This window comes from Hevea brasiliensis, chromosome 2 (genome assembly GCF_030052815.1).
Source record: "Hevea brasiliensis isolate MT/VB/25A 57/8 chromosome 2, ASM3005281v1, whole genome shotgun sequence".
NCBI classification, from domain to species: Eukaryota; Viridiplantae; Streptophyta; class Magnoliopsida; order Malpighiales; family Euphorbiaceae; genus Hevea; species Hevea brasiliensis.
In genome coordinates, this window is record NC_079494.1 from 106,130,814 (window position 1) to 106,154,785 (window position 23,972).

Genomic DNA, 23,972 nt, shown 5'->3' on the forward strand with positions numbered 1-23,972 from the left:
AGTTGTAGATGTTGGATGTGAAAATTGGAGGAAATTGAACAATGGGCATTTTGTTTTGCTTTATGTTTAGTTTCCTCCAATATTTCATGTACAACCATCACACGATTTGTATCTATTACAAGCACCTACAACGAGTCGAATGATAATTGATGTCTAAGTCGTATGTGAGGATTGGAGGAAGTTAAATAAATTGAGGATGCTTGCTGCTTTCTGTTTAATTTCCTCCAGTATCTCGTATCCGGCCTTTCCATGTCTCTCCCTTATAGTTAGAGGAACCTAAATGGATTGATGTTCTCCTGTCCTGTGCACTCTCCTATATTTAGTTTCGTCTTAAAATGTCCTTCACATTGAGACTACAAATAGGCAACGAAGGAAATTATATGGACATTAATCTCTGCCGTGTGTCTTAGTTTTCTTGTAACACTTGGTGAATTATTACTTTAAAAAAAAATGAATATCTACTTTTAAATGGAATCATGCTCGGTTAGCTTCTCTGATTAACCAAGATAAGCTGTATTCTTCCTCTTTATCGTGAATGATATTCACTATTTGATTAAAAAAATCTAAAAATTAAGAGAAACAAAAATTAAGATGGAATTTTTAAGTTTGATATGATGCATTTTTCAATCCTCTCCTTTTCAAAATCAAACAGTTTAATGTTTAATTTTAATCAAATTCAATCATGTAATTTTTCTTATAAATCATTTTCTTTTTAATTGTGCACTTTTCTTGTAAATCAAAAAAGCAATAAAAAATTCGAAAAAAAAAAGAAAATTAAATAATTAATGTGTGTTTCAGAAATGGAGGACCAAATTGTATATTAAGAAAAATCTGGAGGGTTCTATAGTAACTTTACAATGATTAAAAAATGCCAAAACATTAAAGACGCCTAGGAGTAGTCATCCTGACCAACGTTGGCCTTGTGTTGAAATGGAAGCTTGCTTGACCAGATGCTTTAATGGAAATGCGTTTCGAAGAGCTCTAAAACCTCTCAATTTAAAAACCTCGAATCCTTCCTTTCGCTGCTCTTCCATGCCCATCCATTCTGGTTAGTGTCCCTTTAAAGGGTTTTCTGTTTCTCTTTCTTCCACATTACATTAGCATATGTGGGCATTTCATCCTCTGACCGAAGATCGCTTAATTTTAATTATAATTATAATTTTTTTTTACCTTTTTCCCATATTTTAGGAGGAACAAAGTCCCTTATAAAGGCATATGATGCTTTATTGTTGGACGCTGGAGGAACCCTTTTGCAATTGGCAAAGCCTGTCGAGGAAACCTATGCTTCTATTGGGAGCAAATATGGTTTGTTTCATTTTTCTTTTTCTCTTTTTGTCTGGTAATTTACCACTATTATGTTTTAAGTGGTAAATTTTCTTTAGGTTGGGAACATTTACCTTTTGGTATAAATGCCATCCATAAGACTCAAAATTGCTACCTTGCTGATGATCAATTTTTGGAGTAATTCGATTGTGAATTGTTTAAATTTTGTACTGTGTTGTTTAAGTTGTTTGCCTTCATGTGAGCCAACTTTATTAAATTTTTATTTTAGTCTGCTTTATTTTAATCACTTTGTTCACGCCGAACTAACTGGTGATAGCAAGGAGGAGTTAGTGTAGATGGAGTGGTACTGTACTAAAGTAATTACTTTAAATATTTCAGTTCAATTCTTCAAGTAAATGGAGGATATGAGGAGTATATTAGTCATAGGATTAAAACCGGATGGTTGAAGTGAAAAAGTGTCACCAGATTTTTATGTAATCGCAAGATTCTCAATAAGTTGAAAGTAAAATTTTATCTTAAAGCCATACGACCGGCCATGTCATGTGGTAGCGAGTGTTGGACACTGAAAAAGTTGTATGTGTTTAAGATAAAAGTTACGGAGATGAGAATATTAAGGTGGATGAGTGGTCATACTAAACTAGATAAAATCTATAATGAGAGTATTAGAAAAAAAGTAGTAGTGGTGTTAATTGAAGAAATTGAGAGAAATGAGATTGTGGTGGTTTGGTCATGTGAAGAATAGACATACGGATGCTCCAGTTAGACAAGTAGAGCACATTAGGTTAGAGGATAGTAAGAAAAGAAGGTTTAGACCTAAACTGACTTGTAGAAGAGTAGTACAACATGATCTAGAAGCATTACACATTTCTGAGGATTTAACCCAAAATCGTTTAGATTGGAGAAAGAGAATCCTTATAGCCAACTCCAAATTCTTGGTTATGGTTATTTTGAGTTGAGTTGAGTTGCTTTATTTTAACTAATTTCTAAACTATTGGTTATGGTTCCAGGTCTGACTACAAGTTCAGTGGAGATAAAGAAGGGATTTAAGAGAGCTTTTGCTGCCCCATGGCCTGAAAAGCTACGTTACCAGGTCATTCCTGTTCCTGCATTGCCTTTGTAGTCTCAAATAGGAAAAAAAAAAAAAAAAAAAAAAAAAAGAAAGAAAAGCTTGTATTATGTTTGGATGGAGGAATTTGAAATATGAGATTTGAATTTGATAATAGTATACATTTTGTTCAATTTATTAGAGTCGTGAATATATGTTAGGCTTATAAATATGGAGCGAATGTTATTAAAGCGTGGATTTGAAATTATTTATTTAGTGGTGTTATTTTAAATCCACTCTAACAAGTTCTTAATAATTATAGGGTGTTATTTAAAATCCATAATTTATCAATAATTTATAATAAAATTAAATATAAATTCCTCTATTTCAAATGTTGGTATCCAAACATGGCATTTCATAATTTTATTTTATTTAGTTCTGATGGGGAATTATTTGTTGTCCTAGATGTATATGCCTTATTTTCAAAATTTATTTATATCTTAATCCACGAATTATCCATTCCCACATTTTTACTGATCTTATAGGTTTCTCATGTGATTCTCCTATCTTCAGCAAGCTTTATGTGGATAATTTTGGTTCCCAAATGAGTTAATTGTTACTATATTTTGTTGAACTTTGAAGGTCATGTTACTTCAAAAAGAATGCATGCTAGATAATTCTTGTGCTTGCTATAGTGCATCTTTGAAAGATGTAGATATCCATAGGCGACGCATTTTAATAGGTAACACTTAACAAATCCACCCTCTTGCTTTGGTCAAGCAAGCACAACTGTTCCTTGCTAATGTAAAATAACAGATCAAGTTTCCTGAATTTGTATGAAGCAATCATTAGTATCATACTGTGTATTATGCTGACATGTTCTGTGAGCAATTAGTCAATCACATAGTATGAGTTGAATGGAACATTGAACCCTGCTTCATGAAAAGCAGCCATCCAAAGGCTCCATAAGTTCTGATTTGTTTAGAAGCTAAAATTTCTTCTATTTATTTTTCCTATTGTTGTGATTCTCTGGCAATAAAGAAGGTTATTAGTTAGAAATGCTGAAATTGGTCCCAACGTAGCTTGGCAGTGTTTTGTTAAGTAAATGACATACATCCTGCTGTTGGAAACTTATGATTTAGTGCTCTTATCTTTTTCTGTTAAAAAATTCGATATATTGCTCTCTTTATTATTTGTTGCTTGCCAGGTGTTTTCTTGAACTTAAAAGCAATTTATTCTGTACATTGGAAGCTCTAAGTCCAGTCTATTTTGTGTTTCTTCTACCGTTGACAGGGAGATGGGAGGCCATTTTGGAAACTTGTTGTTTCTGAAGCCACTGGTTGCACTAATGATGATTATTTTGAAGAAGTCTATAAGGTAACATTCCTCTCTCTGTTGGTATTATAGTATTGAAATAAATTTACTGAATGCATATATGTCTAGTTCTTATTATTTACAGATACCAAAATGCAATAAATTTCTCTAATGATTACTTCAATATTGGAGGCTTTTGTCTCAAGTGCCAATGGTTGCTTTATACAGTACTATGCAAATGGCGATGCATGGCGCCTTCCAGATGGGGCTTATGAAACATTATTCCTTCTTAAAGATACTGGAGGTCATACTCATCAAGTTTTCTCCTTTTTTCATGCATTAATTCTAGCAACAACCAATGTCCTGGAATGAATCATTTCTTGTTTTTCTTAACTTGGTGAGTAATGACACAGTTAAGCTGGCTGTTGTATCCAATTTTGACACCCGCTTAAGGAAGCTATTAAAGGACCTAAATGTTATAGATTTGTAAGCATCAAACCTTTCCTCCTTTTTTACCTCTCTTTATTTCTCTGTCTATCTGCGGACTGGCTTTTTCACTTCATTGACCGAGCAGCTTCTTTTATGAATCTTGAATGAGCTGTTCATCAAGGTGGCTGAACTCTTCATAAGGTCCAAAGTAACTGTGTTTACATATTTGTCTTTATCTACAGTATAAGAGTATCATACTCTTCACTTCTCTATAAGAGTACTTTGAAATTTAAAATTTTATCCTGTCCTCTTACCCTTTTGGAGGCTTATGATATTGCTGAAATGTACATAGTCAACTCATTTAGGAAATCACAGATTACGAGGCATCGAGATATGTTTCTTCGCTTTAAGATCTTTTTTTTTTTTTTTAATTTTCACATTTTTTTCAGGTTTGATGCTCTAATCGTATCTTCAGAAGTTGGATATGAAAAACCAGATCCAAATATATTTAAAGCTGCTTTAGGTATGAAATACAACACAATCAGTTCTTATTGACAAAGTGTGGAGGGGCAGGGAAGGGAGGTGAGAAGAGGAGGCAACTATAATATAAGTATACAAGGCCAAATTCCCTTAGGGTTCAATTGGCTAGGCAAGTATTTAAATGAAGAGGGATTTGGATTTGTATTTCAATTGAAGGATAACGGAAATACTCCTTCATTTCAAATGCACAACTGTCCAGATGGATTGGACCCTCACATTACAATTATACCTTGTGGACGCTATGGTAGACTATTAGTATGTGGTGCACACCTCAAAAATTTCCATTGTTAACTAGGGTCATAGGCATGTGCCTATAGGAAACTCCCATCATTCAATTGGCTTTGAGCATCCGATTCCCATCTCTATTGGATAACTATAAGAATGTCTAAAGCTATTTTATCTTTCATACTAGTGAAGTTTAAATGGCATGCTTGTTATGAATAGTTCTGCTTAGACATACAATTTGTTCTTTCATGATGCTTAACAGTAGTCAATATATAGATGAATCATTCTTTTGTTATTTCTTTTTAGGGTAAATTTTTATAATATCCCTGAGGTTTGACAATATTAATAAGTCAGTCCCTGCCTTATTTAAATCAAATGAAATAGTCCTTATAAGTTTGTTCCATTTATCAATCAGTCCTGTTAGTTTCTGCCTTTAGAATGAATGAAATGACAAAATTACCTATAATATATATGGAAAAGCCTCTCACAGAAGCATCTAAACCCACCACTTTCATTGTCTTCATATTCTCTCTCTTCTTTCTCTCTAATGCCACCCCTTTCACTGATTGCTTTGATCTTCTTTTATTCTCTCCTTTTGTGCTTTGCTTGGAGATTGAGAATATTGAAGCTACTACATTCAAGGTGATAATTGTGGGAATTATTGTAGTGGGAAGATCCATAAGAGCAATATCTCATTTTCATGGTGTTGGGTGTGTAGGCGAGGTCAAGGTTTCCTGCGTTATTCAAAATCAGTTTGTTCCTTTCCCAAATTCCAATGTCAATGATCAAGAGTAAAAGATGCTTCATCAGATCTAATCTTCTCTAATCAGTTCTTGTATTTTAATTTTTGATTTTCTATAAAATGCAATGGGTGACATTAATTTTTTGCAAAAATCTTTGGTTTTTCTTGTTATTACTAGTTATAATTTTTCTTCCTTGATATCTATTAAGATTGTGATTTATCAAATCTGAATGATTAGTGGCTTTGGTTATTTGTGGAGGATTTACTATTTGTACAATATTTAGGAAATTGTTTGTTAGTTGGTTTCTTAATTCAAAATTCAAAGTCCAAGGGTGTGGTACAAGGAGGTTTGAAGGTGCTGGAAAAAGATGAAGGAGATGTGAGTTCTTTGTTTATCTTGTCCTTGCCCCTCAAGGGCATCTTGGGCATTAAAATTAAATTTAATAACTTTGACCACCTTTTTGCACATTGCCTAGCGGCGAAGGTACAAAATGTAGATGGAAGAATTATATGGTTAACGGAATAAAATAGTTGGGACTAAATCATTTGATGTTTAAAAAGTAGGGACTAAATCGTCAATACTGTCAAACCTTAGGGATGCAATAGTAATTTACTCTTCTTTTTATCTGAGGTGAAGGGATTGGAGCTACACCATCTTCAATCCTTCTTTTTAAAGAATAAATAAATTTAGTACTAACTCCCATAATCTCTTATGCTGCAAAACCTAATGAAATTTATTTTAGATCAAGTAAATGTGGAGGCTAGCAAGGCAGTACATGTTGGAGATGATCTCAAGGCAGACAAGGATGGAGCTAATGCAATTGGTATTGATTGCTGGTAAGTGCAGCTTATGATCTTTAACAATCACTTGCTGTAGACGTGTCTAAACTCTCATGTAATTCAAGCTTTGTTTTTCATTCCCAGCGCTAATCCTACTTTATGACAGAACGGTTCTTTTTGATATATGATTCCATATACATTGGTTCACACAAGTCAATGTAATAAATATCTTACATTTCAGTTGGGGGTAATTAAATTTATTAGCTTTCTCAAGAACCTCGAATGTGGACTGTAACAGTTGCTAGTATCTGAATTAGCAGGCTATGGGGAGCAGATGTCAAGACATTCACAGATATACAAAATCGCATCCTTGCCTAAGTAATTAGGTGTCAACAGTTCTTAGTGCTAATTCAAGTCTTTGTAATTCTTGGATATATTTATGTTTTGGATACCATGTAAATTTTAAGTTGAAAGAACTGAGTTTATCATAGCATTGATGAAAATCTGTGGAAATCTGTGGAAGTGACCTTTTGAAAGATTGGCATATTATGCATTCCTAAGAGAAAGAGGGAACTGTTGACAGGGGATAAAAATTCCCCTTCAGTAAGTTGCAACTGTATTGATGAATTTGGTTTCTTTTTTTTTTTTTTTAATGTCAATTTTCTTAGGAATAAGGTTTAATTTGTCCCTGTGCTAGTTGGGAGGTTCAATTTAACCTATTTTTAATTTTTTATCCAATTTAATTCATAAATTTTAATTTATGTTTAAATTAGATCGATTAACAAAAATATGTAATTATTTAATTATTTTTTAAATATTAAAATATTATTTTCATATTGTATAATTAATTAATAAAAATAAAAATATTATTTTTATTATTCAGTATTATTAATTAAACTGAAAATATAAAAAAAATATATTTATATATTTTCATATAATTAATTAAAATTAAAAATTATTACTATTCTAATTAATAATATTGAATAATAAAAATAATATTTTTATTTAATTAATTATATAATATAAAAAATAATATTTTAATATTAAAAAATAATTAAATATTATATAATTTATTTAAATAAATTATTTGATATATAAACAAATTAATTAATTAATTATACAATATAAAAATAATATTTTAATATTAACAAGTCATTTTTTAATATTATTTAAACAAAATAATTAAATATTTTTAAATGATATTAAAATATTATTTTTATATTGTATAATTTGTATAATTAAAATATTAAATAAATTATTTTATATTATATTTTAATATTAAAAAAATGATATTTTTGTTAATTGGGCTAATATGAGTATAAATCAAAACTTATGAATTAAATTAGATCAAAAATTAAAAATGAATTAAATTGAATCTCTCCAATAAGTACTAGTACAGAGGGTAAATTGAACCTTATTCTAATTTTCTTATCATGTCATTTTTTATTACCAATTTTGAGATTTATATATTTATTATTTCAATTATGTACATATTTTAATTATTTTTGTATAAATCTCAATATAAATTATTTATCTAAGAGCTGTTAAATTTTTTATTGCATTTTATTAGCCTATTAAATATAGTATAAGATTGAACTTCTATTTGATGCAAATTAGAAATCAGCAATTTTTTTAACTGATATGACAGTTTAAAGGATTTCCTATCCTCACGACATACTTTGCAAAGGAGGAAAAAAATAAATAAATCTTAACATTCCATCCAAGTCATACAAATTGGGCTAAAAAAGAGTCCACAAAAATGAAAGGAAATAGGGCAAAAAAAAAAAATTAAAGAGGGATGCCTTGGTCAATGACAGCCATTGTCAAACCACTGAATTTGGCATTGCCATGGACGGAGTCTGGTGGCACCATTAACGATAGTGTTTAATTCACGTGTTATATGGAGTTGGTAGCTGCTCTATATTTAAATAAATAAAATATAATATTTAATGAGTTTAAAAAAATAAAATTAATAATTGATAAGTAATTGATCTGATACTTATCAGTCGCACTTTATATTATTTCTCGTTAGTTAATAGATAATTTGATTTGATTTTTTATTTTAATTATATTATTTATTTTTATTTAATTCAAAAATTAATATTATTAATATTTTTATTTTTTTCATTTATAATTTTAACATTTTAATTAACGCATTTTAATTTTATTAAAATATTTTTTATTAATAACATAAAATATATAATATAAAATATAAAATATTTATTTATATCTAAAAACTTAAAATTAATTTTAAATTTTTCTTTTATCAATAACAATAATTACTTTATTATTTTACTTATATTTTTAAAATTATTTAATTATTTTTAAAAAATTTAATTATTTTCTTATTTTAATAATAACATAAATAATATAATATAATAAATAATATAATATATTAATTTAATAATTATATATTTTATTTAATAATAATATAATATAATAAATTTATAATTTAATAAATATATATACACTTATTAACCATTTCACATATCAATAATAATATTTTATCAACCACTTAATATAAATCAACCATCAATTATTTATTTTACTATAGTTAAACTTAACAGTTAAACCAAACAATCCCATGACGTTTCTAACTGGCTGATTCCAGATTTCACGACTCACAGTTCCAACATTATTCTTTCCAACAATTGCGAGTAATTGCACCACCAACCGTGATTATTTCATTTTCATCATACAACTTCAATTTATTAAATAAAATTGTTCTACTTCACCGTTTTCTTTTTTTAGAAATCTACATTAAAAAAATAAAAGTACTTTTTTTCACAATCTATAATATTTTATCAATATTTTAATTTATATATAAAACAATAATAAATAATAATTTATAAATTTATTTTAATTCGATATAATTTACTATATCATTACAAGTTAAAATAACTTTTTTTAAAATAAAATTACAGTTAAAAATTTTTATTTTAATAAATTAAAATTCAACGACGAAAATAAAATAACCAACAATAAATACAATTTACCCCCAACTGCCATAGGCGGCCGCGGCCCTTTTAAAAGACATCAACAATCATGTACATGAAAATAACACTAATACTCGTCATGCAGACTAATTATGCATTAAAATGTCCATGATCCTTTTTGCTAACATAAGGGATCCAAGCTAATGCTATATTTGGCTAGTGAAATATAATATTCACACATTTCTAATAATCTTACATGGTAAGATACGCAAATCGACATCTGGATACCTCGCTATCTGCCGGATGAAGAAGCAAAGGAATAAGCGATACCAGAATCCAAGAGCATCAATATTAATCACTTCGAACTAACACATTCTGAAATATAAAGCTTACGCAATTCAGGCACATGCAACGCCTGTACAAAATTTTACATAGGCAACTCCTGCTAAGACACAGAAGAAAGGCTTCAAATTTGCCAAAAATAATACGTTCCCCTGGTGGTCAAATCAAAGACATAGCCTCTCTTTGTAGTCAAATCAAAAATCAAGATGCAATCTTCAAGAAATCTAATACAGCTCTTTCATGAAAATTTCTAAATGATGAACATAAAATATTGCACCTGTCAATATTCAGTTGAACCAAATATGAATGGACACGCCCCCCCTGCTATCTCCACTACTAATACTACAAGCACTGCAGTCATCTAATTATTGACATCCTTTTGAATTAGGAAAACGGCCAAGGAAGAAACATTATACATTTGGCCAAAATTTTCAGGCCAGTTAACAGCATTGCAGGCAATAATGAAAGCAGAAATAAATGGTATTCATTAAAATCCAATAAACTTGCGGAACTATAACAATTTTCCACTTACCAAGGTACAAGTCCAATTGGCAATGCTTAAACCATCCCACAAGAAGAAAAAAGAGTCACCTGCTCAAGCTATCCCTTCAAGCAAGATAACGGTACAATTTTCTGTCAATGGTATCCCTCTCCAAGAAATCTCGTTCAATAAGAGACTCAATACGTTTCTTAATCTCCGTGGGGTTGGCCAGAAATCGTGACTGCAACTGCTTTGTGACCTCGGCAATTATATTGTTGTGGTCCAAAACCCTCCTTGATTTCATGATCCTAACTATTGCTGCTTCAATCTGAGGCTTTCTGTCCTCCTCCACTCTCTGCCGAGTCTCCTGCTTTTCAGGTTCTGATTCCTTTTGTGCTACTACAGTTCCTATCTTCACCTTGTAGAATTTGCTTGTGAACTTGTCATTGACAAAAAATGCATCTTCCTCACCAATGTCTTTGCTCATGGGCTCTTTCCGAAGTACATTTTTCCCTTTTACACATGCCATGGATTGCAGGCACCTCTTTAGGTCTGAAGCAGGAATCTCTGTTGCCTGCTCAATCTCCTTGTAGCTAAGCCGGTCAGCATTATTGAACAGCATAAGAACACACATTTGGAATGTAGATACATTCAACTCATGTTTCTGACCCTTCCCAAAAGTTGCTTTAACATCTGCTGTGCCCATGTTAGTTTGCCAGGACAGTCTCCGACCGGTATGGGTACCAAGGTAATATGACCTGAACTTCTCACATAGTGCTGACATTTCAGCAGGCAAGTTGCAAGTAACATTAGGCTGAGTTGGCCAAGATCCTGTTGTCAAAACCTGGACAACCAGTGTAGGTCCATCTCCTAGCTCAGGATGGCTTGCATAAAACCCTTGCATAGTATCCTGGGAGGTCTTCATGTCAGTAAACATGCCTTCTAATTTCGAGGTGAATTGATATCCACATTCAGTCTTGAGTTTGACTATCAAACTTCTCTCTGCATCGTCAGAGACAGTTTTTCCTGATAACAGTCGCTTAGCCAAATGCTGTTTATAATACTTCTCAAATACATCCTTCTCCTGCAAGTAGCGGAACAGCATCATCACCTTGTCAAGAATAACCTCCACATCCTCCTCACTAACTCCCTTTAGACCTTTTCTAAGCTTGTCATCCACAAACAATGAAATGAATTCAGGAGAGCGAGCATTCAAATTAATAAAATATTCAAAAGAGGAATTCAAAGCATTCTGGAATGTCTTGTCATTGCTGAATGCCAAACTTATGATGCTATCGTATTTATCTTTTTCATCCAACAAACGCTGAACAAATTCCACTGGATCCTTCAACCTTTCTGGATCAGTAACTAGCTGCTTACCAGTCTCCCTTAGGTGGGAAGTCATCACTTCTCGTATTGTTAGAAGACCATTAGGAACCCGACGGAACAAGTTATACATTCTTCCCAAGTCCTCATATTTATCATCAAGAAGCATATTTACCAGGCCTGAATTCTCCATGTGAACTAAACTCAACATGTGGTTGGCAATCATTTCCTTCTCAACCACGTTAGTTATCTTGACTTCACTCTTTGCATCCAAGTAGTGTGTCACTCGCTCTATCTCTTCATTCAAACGTTTCTCAGCTTTCTTCAAATACTCACCACAGTCACAGCATTCAATGAACTCCTGTGATTCAACCTTATAGAACTCAGCAGAAACCTCAAGAAACGGCTTCTCAAAGTCCTCTTGGTAAACCAATGAACCTAAATCCATAAGCATCTTAATTATGTTCCTCATCAACCCTCGGTCTATAACTTCACCGGTCCGTTCTCTATGTACTAGTTCAAGAAGTGTATTTAGAAGCCTTGTCTGAATTTTGCTGGAATGTATGATATTATCCCTCCACAAGTTCAATCCAAGCTCATGAACAGGAGTTTTATGAGTGCTTGGAATATACGTTCTATCCATGTACATCAATATATCCCTTATCATTTGCAACGCTTTGTTATGGTCATTCCATTTCCTGTTCAGCTCCTCCAAAAATGAATCTCCCTGAGCAGCCTCAATAGATTTTGATATTTCTTTAAGATGTGAAGTCATAGTTGAAACCAGACCAGAATACAACTTTTCACCAAATTTGTGCAGCACCATATTATAGGCATTCCTGAAATTATGCCAAAACTGTATATTAGACACACAACCACTTGAATTCAGTGTGCTTTTGCCCCTTCCCCTCTCCTTTTCTTGGTTTTGGATAGAGGGGAGACAGATTCGTGGGAGGAAAAAAAAAAAAAAGCAAGTCAGACAATAACCAGACACAATAGATTATTCTAGATAAGCATGTAAATTAAAAGTACACAGATAAACTTCAGCAACATTAAAAAACCCAATAAAAAAAGCATGATACAGAATGAAAAGAGTACTAGAAAATTTCCATCACTCTCTATCTCCACAATAAGGATTTCAGACCTTCACATGCTTCCTCATCTAAATAAAATTTAAGCATGGAAAACATTATTTTAGAGTTTAGTCCATTTCCTGCATATTATCCACCCTATAGTCTGCAGCCACATGAAAGTTTCTTAACTGGCAATCAACTCTCTATCTGCCACAAACGCGTCATCTGCTAACTAAGCTGATTCCTTACAAATTTTAGCGCAAGTATAATCGATAAACTCTAACATCCATTTCTCATATAATCTTTTCCAATCAAATGCTCCACAAATATTAGTAAAATTAATTTACTAATAACAACTTTCACCAAATATGCACCAAGGCCACCAACGCCCCCAAAGAGCGACCACAAGCTACATCATCTAGTTAAAAATCGAAGTCCTAAAAATACGAAACGAGCAGGAAGTAGGAAACCAAACACTATGTTTACCACACTTACATATAATCACCAAATAATGATCAAACAACAAAAATCTGACGCTTAAAAAGTTAATCTAATCAGCCATCCTTTCCACAAAACGAAGAAAGCTTCAAATCATCGCTAAACTCAAAAAATCCAAACAGACATGCAAAAATCTACAGAATCGCATAGCTCAAAGCCAAAAAAAAGAAAAAAAAAAAACACAAACCTATAAAGCTCTTCAAAACTAAGGCCACTAGCGTTGTGATTGTAAATCTCATGGATAGCATGTTCCAGAATCTTCCAGGTCTTATCAGCGTATTTTGGATCCACCACGACCCGGTGCTTAAACGCCTCTATCTGAAAGTTCCTCTTCTTCTGATTACTCATATTTCCCCTCGGATCCGAATCCGTAACCTAAACCCCGATCTCCCCCTCAAAATCCACAACAAACGATTAATAAACCGAAAAATTGATCTGACGGCGATGATCGAATGATCGACGAACCTCAAAAAGAAAAGTGATTAATCGAAATGAGACGCGCCGGTGGATTTAGCAGGAAGATGGCGTACGGACGGGAAATTAGGGTTTGAAACAGAATGTTTTTGGAGGGGGAAGAGGGGGAGGGGACAATATTAAAAGAAGAGAGAGAGAAAAAGAAAAAGATAGAGCGTGAGAAATATCAAATCAGATAAGAAGCATGGGGCCTAAAAAGATTTTATTAGGGGAAAAATGAACAAGAAAAGGAGAAGAATAAGAAGAAGAAATTAAAAATAAATAAATAAATAAAATGTTCGTTGCTGTTGGTCGAGAAGGAGAATAGGCGGATGATTGAGGGTGTTGAAAACAGGCAGAGTGAGATTTGGCCCTTTTCGGTGGATTTTGGATGCCGTTTCGTTTTGTTGAAGATGAAGCAAAGAATTTGTTTTAGTTTATCTTTATTTTATTTTGGTTTTTTCTTTTTTTTTTTTTCATTTTGTTCCACTTTCGAAACGTTTCTTTATAGTTCTTCTAGTACTTTACTCTCACTAGTTACCGTAATGGACACGTTTCGCAGTTGAATATTTTTAGCGCGTCCAGAAAAGAAAAAAAAAATGCATGGTTAAGGCCTATGGCTCGGTTTAAGTATTTATTTGTGGACTAATGATTAGATATAATAAAAAAAATAATTTTTTTTATAATATAAAATGTGAATCTCGTATGATTATGAGAAATAATATATATACATCTGATGTATATAATAATTTTTCTTATTTGTGACCTTTTAGTTTTTTTTTTTTTTCTGAACAATGTTGAATTTAACTTCTATACTTATAAAAAAATTTAATTTAGTAAACTTTTAATTTTTATTTAAATTAATTAAAATTTTTTAATTTAATTTAAAAATTAAAATTTATTAGTTAAATTTTTTATTTATTAATTTAAATAAAAAAATTAAGAAGTTTAAATTTTTTAATTTTAGAATTAAATTTTTTAATTTCTTAATTTAAATTAAAAAAATTAAGAAACTCAATTTTTTTATTAAATTGAATTTAAATTGAAATTAAAAAAAAAAACTAGACAAAAAATAAAAATATGCTAAATTAAATTTTTTCAATAAGTACAAATATTTAATTGAGCTTTAACTTTTTAAAAAAAAGATCATTTAAATATTTTAGAAAAATTAAATGAATATAATAAACTTAAATAAAATTAATCAACTCAAATTCATTTATAAATATATATTTATCATGTTTGATTTGTAAAACAATTCATTTGCAATTTTAAATTATTAATTTCTATGGCTTAGTGTTCCTTTACTAAGAGGTGGTTTAGCTTTACCTCTATACTATGTAATGCATGAAATTGTTAAATATAAAAAACATTAAAATTCTTGGCTTTATTATTAAAATAATCGTGTTTTCCACACTATGCACGGATTAATATAAAATTTATATAAATAAATTTTTTTAATGAAAAGTAATTATAAATTGATGATTTATAAAAGTATACTTTTAATTTTATTTATCTTGTGTTTTAATGAATGTACACATAAAGTGAAATTAGGAATAAAAAAATAAATTTATTATATTTTTATTAAATAAAAAATAAATACTTTTATTAAATATAAATTGTTTAATAAAATACACAATGAAATAATGATAAAAACATATAGAAAGTAGAAAACAGTGTGAAATGTATTTCTTTCGTAAAATAAATAAAGATTTAAATAATATTTAAAAAAATAATTTTCCAAATATTCATTCATTAATTATTTTAAAATTCATTGAATTTTTTTAATTTATTAAATTATTTATAAAGATAATATTGATAAAATAACTTTTCAATACATGCAATCAATAATACTTTATTAATTATTCATAATTCATTGAATATTCCGCTTTTATTGTTTTAAAATATTTAATGTAATATTTATCAACATTAATTCCTAGACTTTATTTTAATTGCATCATAAAAAGTTTAATATGTTACTTCTTTCGTCTATAAATAATAATTATATTTAATTATTTATTTTGTCTAAAATTATATATCACATTTAAAAAAAGAGTAAGAAGAAATAATTTTTTTTTATTTTATCCTTTATTTTTATAAAATATAATAAATATTTATATAATTTTTTAAATTAATATTATCACATCTTTTTTATTAAATTAATTATTTATCATGTTAATATTTATTTTTTTTTAATTTTTAAAAAAAAGTAATTAAATAAATTATTAATATTTTTTTCTAAATATTACCACAATTAGTGAACTTCCGCTTCACCCGAAGAAACATTTAAACAACAAGCAAATTAAAGAACCACTTTTTGCCCCTTCTCCTTTCGATTTCTTCGTCTCATCAAAATTCTCGCTTAATTATAATAAAGAATGCAAGGCACTAATAGCCAAATTGGTCACTTCTTTAAGGTGTGTCAGAATTACTCTTCCTTTTAATATCTAAAACGTACACAAAATACACAATTACGTTTCAAGAATTGAATTTGTACCTTTTAAGGAAGAGATAGGCAAAGCGTGAAAGAAGTGGCATGCTGTGAAAAAATAGCAAAATTGATCCCGTTACCAACTTTAGATACACTCAATGGAAATGCCTGACCTAGTAAAATTTTAAAAGGCGGGTCAGTTTCCGACATTTGAGATGCTTCCTTCTACAATCACTAAAACCACTCAATGATGAAATTAAAAGCTCAATTGAAGTATGAAATTAAAAGCTCAATCTAACAACTTGAAGATATGTATAATTCCGGGTAAATAAATAGACTTAACTACCTCCTTAAGTGCCTGTTCTTGAGCACCACGGTTATAAACACTAACTGTTCTTGAGCACCACGGTTATAAACACTAACTGTTCTATGCTTATCACGATCCTTTGTTTAATACATATTCAAAAATGACAAATTGAATTTTTCTCTTTTATGATTAATTTATGTTGACAATGAGTGCGAATAGTTTAATGGGCTAATATCCTATTCAAATTCTGCTACGTTATAAGGAGTTTGAGTGTGCATTTACTAACAACTTAAGTATGTGACATGATAATCAGTGCTTGAATCCACAATTTATATTAAGATTGATGTCATGAGTTTGAGTACTTATAATTAATATTTATTTATTAATTATTTCTTAATTCATTGAATATCTTTTTTTTATTATTCTAAAAATATTAGAAAATCTCTAAAAATTTATAAAACGTTCAAAATTCTGTTAAAAAAATGAATAAAATAGTTGTTTTAAGAGAGGCACTTGTATTTTTTATTTGTTTCAGCCTTAATATAGATATATAGACATAGATATAAATTCTATATTTAACAAATAAGATACCGGACATGTTAATAAATTCTATTAATAATTTTTTTAAAATCAATTATTTTAATAAAAAACATTAAATAGGAAGAGGATCTCATGTTTATTAAATTCAAACACTATTTAACCTTTTATGATCATATTTTATATAAATTTCGTTTGAAAAAAATTATTTGTAATAAAAAGGTAATTCAATTATTATATAATTATATTATTTTTATATAATTTCTATTTTTAAAAAATTAATTTTTTAAGTGAAAACATTCTTTCAATTTTTTAATTAAATAAATTTTGTTAAATTTAATTTCCAAATAAAAGAACAAAATTATGTGATAATTAAATTAAATTATTTTATTACAAATGATTTTTTTAAAATAAAGCCTTAATTAGTAATTTTTATGTGGATTGTGCATAATCTACAAATTTTTTAATACTATTGTTTTATATAATAATTTATAATCAGTTTAATTTGAGTGAAATAACCATCCAACTAAGACAAAAGTTCCACATGCATTATGAAATCAAAGCAAATATAACAAAAATACAATCTATTAAAACATAATTTTAAGCAAAATATTTGATATTAAACATAAAATATCTTCATTATATACATTTATTTCTTTTTTAATATATCGATTAGCCAATAAGAACATTATTCTTTTGAGTTGAATCGACCAAATTATTTATTTATTATCAATTTTAGGAATCATTAGTAAAATAAATCTCAATAAATTATTTAATTTTTAATGTTTCATTAAAAATTTTAAAATTGGCCATATCATAAAAATTATAATAATTAAAAATCCAATATTTTAAAACTTTCAATTTAAGAACTTTATCAAATTGAAATTTGCAAGAATTTTCCATTACCCTTTTAAAGTCAAATGCAAAACATATCCAAATGATTATAAATAAGAAATAATAAATGAGAAATTGAATATGACTTTTGTTACTTGAAATTAATAATTGTTTGAACTAAATTAAGGGAGATCATCATGTTCCATCAATTTATTATCTTTGCTCACTTTTGTTGAATAAAAAGTCAAAGCTTTGCATCTCTTTTTTATTCAACTATTTTTTATTTGGTAAAGAAGTTTTATAATTTTTTTGTATTATATTAACAATGCACGTAATAATTAATATAAATATTATTTTAAACTAGTAAAATGGAAGGAAAAAAAAAAAAAAAAAAGCTTGTTTACTTGACTTGGCAACCCTTCATGTTTAGGAGTATAAGGGGGAAATAATGGAATATGTATAAGTTTTGAAAAACGGTATATTTATAATTTATTATATAATAAATTTGGTTTAAGATTTTGGCTAGAAATAGAATTTTACAATAATTATAGATAAATTATTTTTTTAGAAAATAAAAGATATACCTTTCATAAAATAAAGACATAATATAAATTTGAAATATAAAATTTTATACTATTATAATTTTGCATAATAAAATTTAAGATAAATTAATTATACAAAATATAATAACAATTATCTTAATTTAAGAGTATTTGAGTTGATTATTTGATGGGAAGCACACTCTACGGAATGATAATATACTACTGTTCAACTCGACCTTTCTACTAGCCGATTAGAAAACTATTAAATTTTAATATGTCTCATGAAGAGAAGAAATATATTTAAGATCATTGCACTTCTATTCAAATAACAAAATAAGATACCTAATAACTTCATGATAAAATAAAAAAGAAAAAAAAATTATTACAATGGAGAAACGCAACAAATTTTCATAAAAGAGGAAATACCAAATTCTTACATAAGAGGGGATAAAAAAAATTCTTCCAAATGAGAAAAAAAAACTTGGATAATCTAAAAATAAACATAGATATGTTTCAAAATGATACACATCTAAAGATTATTAATAAACATACAAAATAAATATATATAAAAGCATAAAGGAAAAGGAGGAGAGGCAACCATCGGTGAAAATACTCACTGAAAATTATCTTAAATAACTCATAAGAAGAAGAAGGAAAAATAAGAGGGAGAGAATTTAGAGAGACTGCTAGGGTTGAGAGAGATAAATCTCATTAATGTTATCTTTTCTTAATTATACACAAATTATTGATATATAAAGAATTCTAAAGTTTTTTTTTTAATTATATATGTTAAGTAAAATCTTATTTAGTAACAGCTTTTAAGATAAAATTTAATATTTTGATATAATCAAAATACTACTTCTCTTATTTATATTATTTAATAATTTAATATTTATACTATTATTTAAAAGTTAAAAGAGTGGTTCATAAAAAGTTACCCTCATAGCTATTAGAGTCAATAATACTAATTATTTTTACATTTAACAGCTAATCCAACAACTATTTTTATCAAACACTTTTATTTTAACAGTTATATAAACGGTTAACTATAAATAATTAATATTTAATTATTAATAGTTATCAACTATTAAAAACAGCTAACAATTACTATAACAGTTAATATTGTTGAATAGTGTATAAATTTTTATGATTTTATTTTCAACTGTCTCTTACTATAATGATTATGAATTTCACAAACTCTATTTTTTTTATTATTGAAAGAAATATGGCTATTGTCATCTAAAGTTTAAATAATTTACATTAACTATTTATTAAATACTAGTTTAAAAAAAATGAATGCAAGTTATTAATTAGGGGAAAAATTAGAAAAGAAAACGTATTTTACATATATAGCATTAATAAAACAAGTAATTGGAGATGCGGGGTATCGATCCCCGTACCTCTCGCATGCTAAGCGAGCGCTCTACCATCTGAGCTACATCCCCTTGATTGTTTAAGTTTTTCCTTTATTATTTATAAAGTTTATTGAAATAATTACATATATTTTTTTCAAAAAAAGAAAACTAACAGAAAATTTTAATTTTAGCTTAGGCAAGTTTTATTAACAATAATATACTATCTTTTTTTTTTCAGTTGAAACTTCATGTCGTTTTATCTTTAAATAATTGTCCTCCGATACCCCCTCATATATACTCCCCCAAAATTTTAATTTTAATACACTATTTTTATCTAATTACGATGCATACCCTATTTTTAATACCAGAAAAATAAATTTTATAATACTTTATTTTCTTTTATCAAGGCTGAGGAAAAAATTTATAAATTTATATCAAAGTTAGAACATTAATTTGAAATTTTGATTTATTAATTTAATAAAACATTACAACGACAATGATAATTTATTTTTTTATAGATAAATATATTTACAATAATATATAATAATGATGAATATTATAAAATAAATTAGTTATTTACCTGTGCACTGCTTAGTTTTATATATATTTTATAATGTGTTAATAATAAAATTTAATATTATTTTATTCATGAATAAAAATATAATTTGACAATATAATATTAATAATTAATATAAAATAGTGGGAATTATGGTTTTTTTTATAAGTTTTCTCAATAAATTTCTATATTATTACATGAAATGAAAATATATATAATTGAAAAATAATATTAATATAAACTTTTTTTTGTTATTTCCTGAGATCAACATTGAACTTTTTAATTAATTAATGAATTTTTTAATATTAGAAAAAAAATCATTTAAATTATAAATTCAAAAATCAAAACATTTAATTTAATGAAGATAAGCTTTTATGTCCCTTAAGCAATTCATTGAACAGCAGACGATCACATCGAATTTCACAGTCTTCACAGTTCATCCAGCTACTGAACAGGATGCTAAGGATGTACAGTAAATACCTTGACTGTTTCTGATAACGTTGTTTCTACCTTGGTCATGTGATAAATTAGTTTGGTGTCATATATTTATTACCTTATTATTGATAAACTAATCAAACTAATGATGTAGCGCTGATTCTTTAATCTTGCAAATTATTGTGTTGCTTCATGTTTATATTCATTGTGGATCTGTTATTTGCTTATTCTCTTGCATTGCAGGTCCCATTGATGTAAATGATTTATATCTGCACATATGCCCAGCTTCTTGTATATGCAAGTGGAATCTTAAGAGTCTAGCTGATCTTATAATAAATAAAGTTTAGGTAAGAATCTCCCATAACTAATCTTAACAATACCTTTTTTTTTTTTTTTTTTCCTAAAAATCACAGATTTGATTAATGGGAATAAACCATTCATGAGGTTCAAACCCATAAACAATGGCTAACAGGACCGGAACCAGTCCTGAAACTAATGAAGCCCGGCTCATAATACAGTTCAACCCACAACTAAAATGATGGCTCACACTGCCTATTTTGGATTTTGGACCATTGTGTTGAATTCCAAATAGGCATAGCTAGTTCCCTAGCCCAATAAAAGGAGAAAAGCTATAGTAGGATGGCAGCAGCCATAATAAAACGGAGTGATTTTTGTGGATGTATGCACACATCTAATTAAAGCAGAATTCTTTAATTTTTAATTGGTTGGGTGTATAATTATATACCTTGTTGTATCTAAGAAATTTCCAATAAAACTAGTCATAATTTTATGCCATGAATGAAAAGGAAATTAGAAAAAGGGTTCACATGGTGAACTTAAGTTAGTTCAGGATTTGATTCGAATTGAGGTTTTGAAGGAACCACAGCCCAAAGACTGGTTAACCACCTGAGCCAACGCCCAGATGCTGTCCTGAATCCTGATCACTTAATGCAGAATTTTTAATAATAATAATAATAAAAGAATTAAAATTAGAAGTCAACAGGAAGAGAGACCAGGTCAATATTCAACAACAATAAACGAAGACGAATCAGGGAAATCTAAGGCTAGTGACTTTTATAATTTCAGTAGCTTTATGGAAAAGCAAAGACAGAGAATCAGAGACAATGCATATCAATGTATATGGAGAAAAAGCTGAAGTCGTTTTCGAATCCAAAGAAAATTTTTGGCCCATAAAAAGTGTTGAGCTCATTTATCAAATCAAGTCTCTTACCAAACAATTAATAGACTTTTTTTTTGTGGGTAGTGGCAAGCAGACCTTTTGGATGAAGCTGCTTCAATCATGGATGTAGCATTGATACAAAAACTCTATTAACTTGAAAACTACCCCTTCAATTCTACCAAATTTTCTATTCGCCCCACCATTCAAATCAACCTTTTCAATCAAACCCAAAAATCTCCAAGAATTTCCCCTTTTGTTTTGTTCCCTTGTATTTTGCGAAATTTAGAGATCTTACCTAAACTTTCTCCCTAATCTTAACATGAAGATTATTGGAGCCTTGAAAAGGACTAGCAAAAATTTGTATATGGGTTTTTAATAGTCAATCACTTGTTAAACAACCTCTTTGAAATCAAGCATTTAGTGGGCCCATTGGTATTATAGACACTAGATGTTTTAACATGTGTGATTGTGATTTGTGACTCTTTTTGAAATTACTTGTTGGTGCCAAATTCACATCAAATGATGCATATATAGACTTAGTTTCAAATTAAATTAAATTAAATTAAATTAAAAAAAAAAAGATATTACAAATCGAATCGAATTAAATAAATAAAAATATTAAATCAAATTAAATATATATATAAAAAATTGATTTAGTTTGATCTATAAATTTTAATACCATATCTCCAAGTAAAACACATAATTATTCAAGACAATGAGTGACACCATGAGATGAGAGGCGGTCGATTGCGTTTGCGATGTTGATTGTGGCTTCACGAGACTTGATTGCACCAGTGAGACTGTGATTTGGTCTCATGAAAACCTAAGATTTAATTAAAAAACAAATTCAAAACCTAAGATTTCTTTGGTTTTAGGTCTCATAAAAAGTTTCCACATGATCATTGTTAATTAGTTGAATCATATATGATAGGCAATTAAATCTTTAAAAGTTATAAACGGTGCATGCCATTACTGGATTAAACACTATAATTAACAAATAATACAAAATTAATTACTGGCTTCTAAACATAACTAACCATGTAGGCAACTCAGGAAAAAAAAGTATTGAAACAACAAAATAAAATGGACGGATAAATAATATAATACAGAGCTAATTACATAAAAAAAAACTTTAAATATAGCATTTTCTTAAATTCTAAGAAAAAAAAATTTTAATTAAATAACACCTGCCTTCACCGCACTCGCATTGCATGTCACTTTTGGCCGCGCATTACATTTCCATACCAAAATAAAAATGAAGCGCAGAGAGAAATGAGAGAATGCAGTACTGATAAAATTCGCTGCCATGACAAGGTGTTTTTGGAAGAGATTGCTACTTGATGGTGGCCACGATGATAATTAAGGCGGAGCTCCCCAGGGATTTATTTGGCCGGAGATAACTTAGTAATTTTAAATTTTTAGAAAGTGTTAAAATTTTATTTATTTAAAGGGTATTTATTTTAATTTATAAATTTAAAATTTTATTTATTTAAAAGGTATTTATTTTAATTTATAAGTTAATTAAATTACTCTACAAGTTTTAAAAATAAATTAATATTTTTATTTATAATATTTTTTAAATTTATAAATTAAAAAAATAAATAAGAGATTAACTTTTAATTTTAATATTTATAAATACTGTACTTATAAAGGCCCTCACTTCTTTGACTATATGTTAAGTAACTTATTTATTCTAAATCAGTTAAATTACTCAATGAAAAGTAAATTTATTAAAAATTAGTAAACAAGGCCATGTTGCAAGTTGTGTTGGCAGCCTCCATGCCATCTTTGGAGGCTCAGGCGAAGAATGGAAGAGAGTTATTGGACTTCCTCTTTCTTTGAGAAAAAAGAAAAATCCTCTGCCATAGATAGATTTATTTTTATGGGAGTATATTTTATAAAATAATAAAAAAATGAGTCCAAAACAGCCCAGTCCAATTTATATATATATATTTTTTTTCGAAGGTCCAATTTATATATTATTTCTCCAGTCCAAAAAAGCAAGCAGTGGCCGAAAAGTCATGATGATGTGACCCAACTTTCAATTTTTTTTCTTTAAAAAAAGAAAAGAAATTATTTTTATGACATCAGCCCTACGTTTTGGAGGGAATCGTGGGAGGGCGCAATTGCCGCGTGGCAGATGGTGGGAGGATGATGTAAGCCCTGGGAGGAAGAGGAGGAAGATTCCAAGTGTTGAGACTGACGTGGCATTGTCCGCTGAACCACCAACTTGGCCAGATGGACTAGAGAAGTACATCCATCATCTGGTTATTGCATGGTGTCGCCAATTAATTCCTTATCAAATTACATATATTGCTAATCACACTTAC

At 28.8% G+C, this 23,972-nt stretch overlaps 2 protein-coding genes and 1 non-coding gene across 6 annotated transcripts; 1 reads left to right on the forward strand and 2 right to left on the reverse strand.

Moving 5' to 3' along the window:
- Positions 1–881: 881 nt before the first annotated feature.
- Positions 882–6,986, forward strand: LOC110638758 (uncharacterized). 3 transcript variants are annotated; one of them, XM_058137619.1, is made up of 9 exons: positions 883–1,048; positions 1,189–1,305; positions 2,292–2,374; positions 3,623–3,706; positions 3,872–3,947; positions 4,057–4,129; positions 4,522–4,595; positions 6,323–6,416; positions 6,504–6,635. In XM_058137619.1, the coding sequence occupies exons 1-9, from the start codon at positions 931–933 to the stop codon at positions 6,520–6,522; spliced, it is 738 nt and encodes a 245-aa protein (XP_057993602.1). In that variant the 5' UTR covers positions 883–930; the 3' UTR covers positions 6,523–6,635. The 3 variants fall into 3 exon arrangements, with proteins under 3 accessions (XP_057993607.1, XP_057993602.1, XP_057993595.1); XM_058137612.1 differs by lacking the exon at positions 6,504–6,635 and adding an exon at positions 6,680–6,986 and having other exon boundaries at positions 884–1,048; XM_058137624.1 differs by lacking the exons at positions 4,057–4,129; positions 4,522–4,595; positions 6,504–6,635 and adding an exon at positions 6,680–6,986 and having other exon boundaries at positions 882–1,048.
- Positions 6,987–9,622: 2,636 nt separating this feature from the next.
- LOC110638747 (cullin-3A) lies at positions 9,623–13,861 on the reverse strand. Of its 2 annotated transcripts, none has more exons than XM_058137632.1 (2): positions 13,203–13,861; positions 9,623–12,283 (listed from the first exon to the last, which is right to left on the reverse strand). In XM_058137632.1, the coding sequence occupies exons 1-2, from the start codon at positions 13,361–13,363 to the stop codon at positions 10,246–10,248; spliced, it is 2,199 nt and encodes a 732-aa protein (XP_057993615.1). In that variant the 5' UTR covers positions 13,364–13,861; the 3' UTR covers positions 9,623–10,245. The 2 variants fall into 2 exon arrangements, with proteins under 2 accessions (XP_057993615.1, XP_057993621.1); XM_058137638.1 differs by having other exon boundaries at positions 9,623–12,362; positions 13,203–13,345.
- A 5,627-nt stretch (positions 13,862–19,488) lies between these two features.
- TRNAA-AGC (transfer RNA alanine (anticodon AGC)) lies at positions 19,489–19,561 on the reverse strand. The gene has a single exon. It is a non-coding gene; the product is annotated as a tRNA-Ala (tRNA).
- Positions 19,562–23,972: the final 4,411 nt, after the last annotated feature.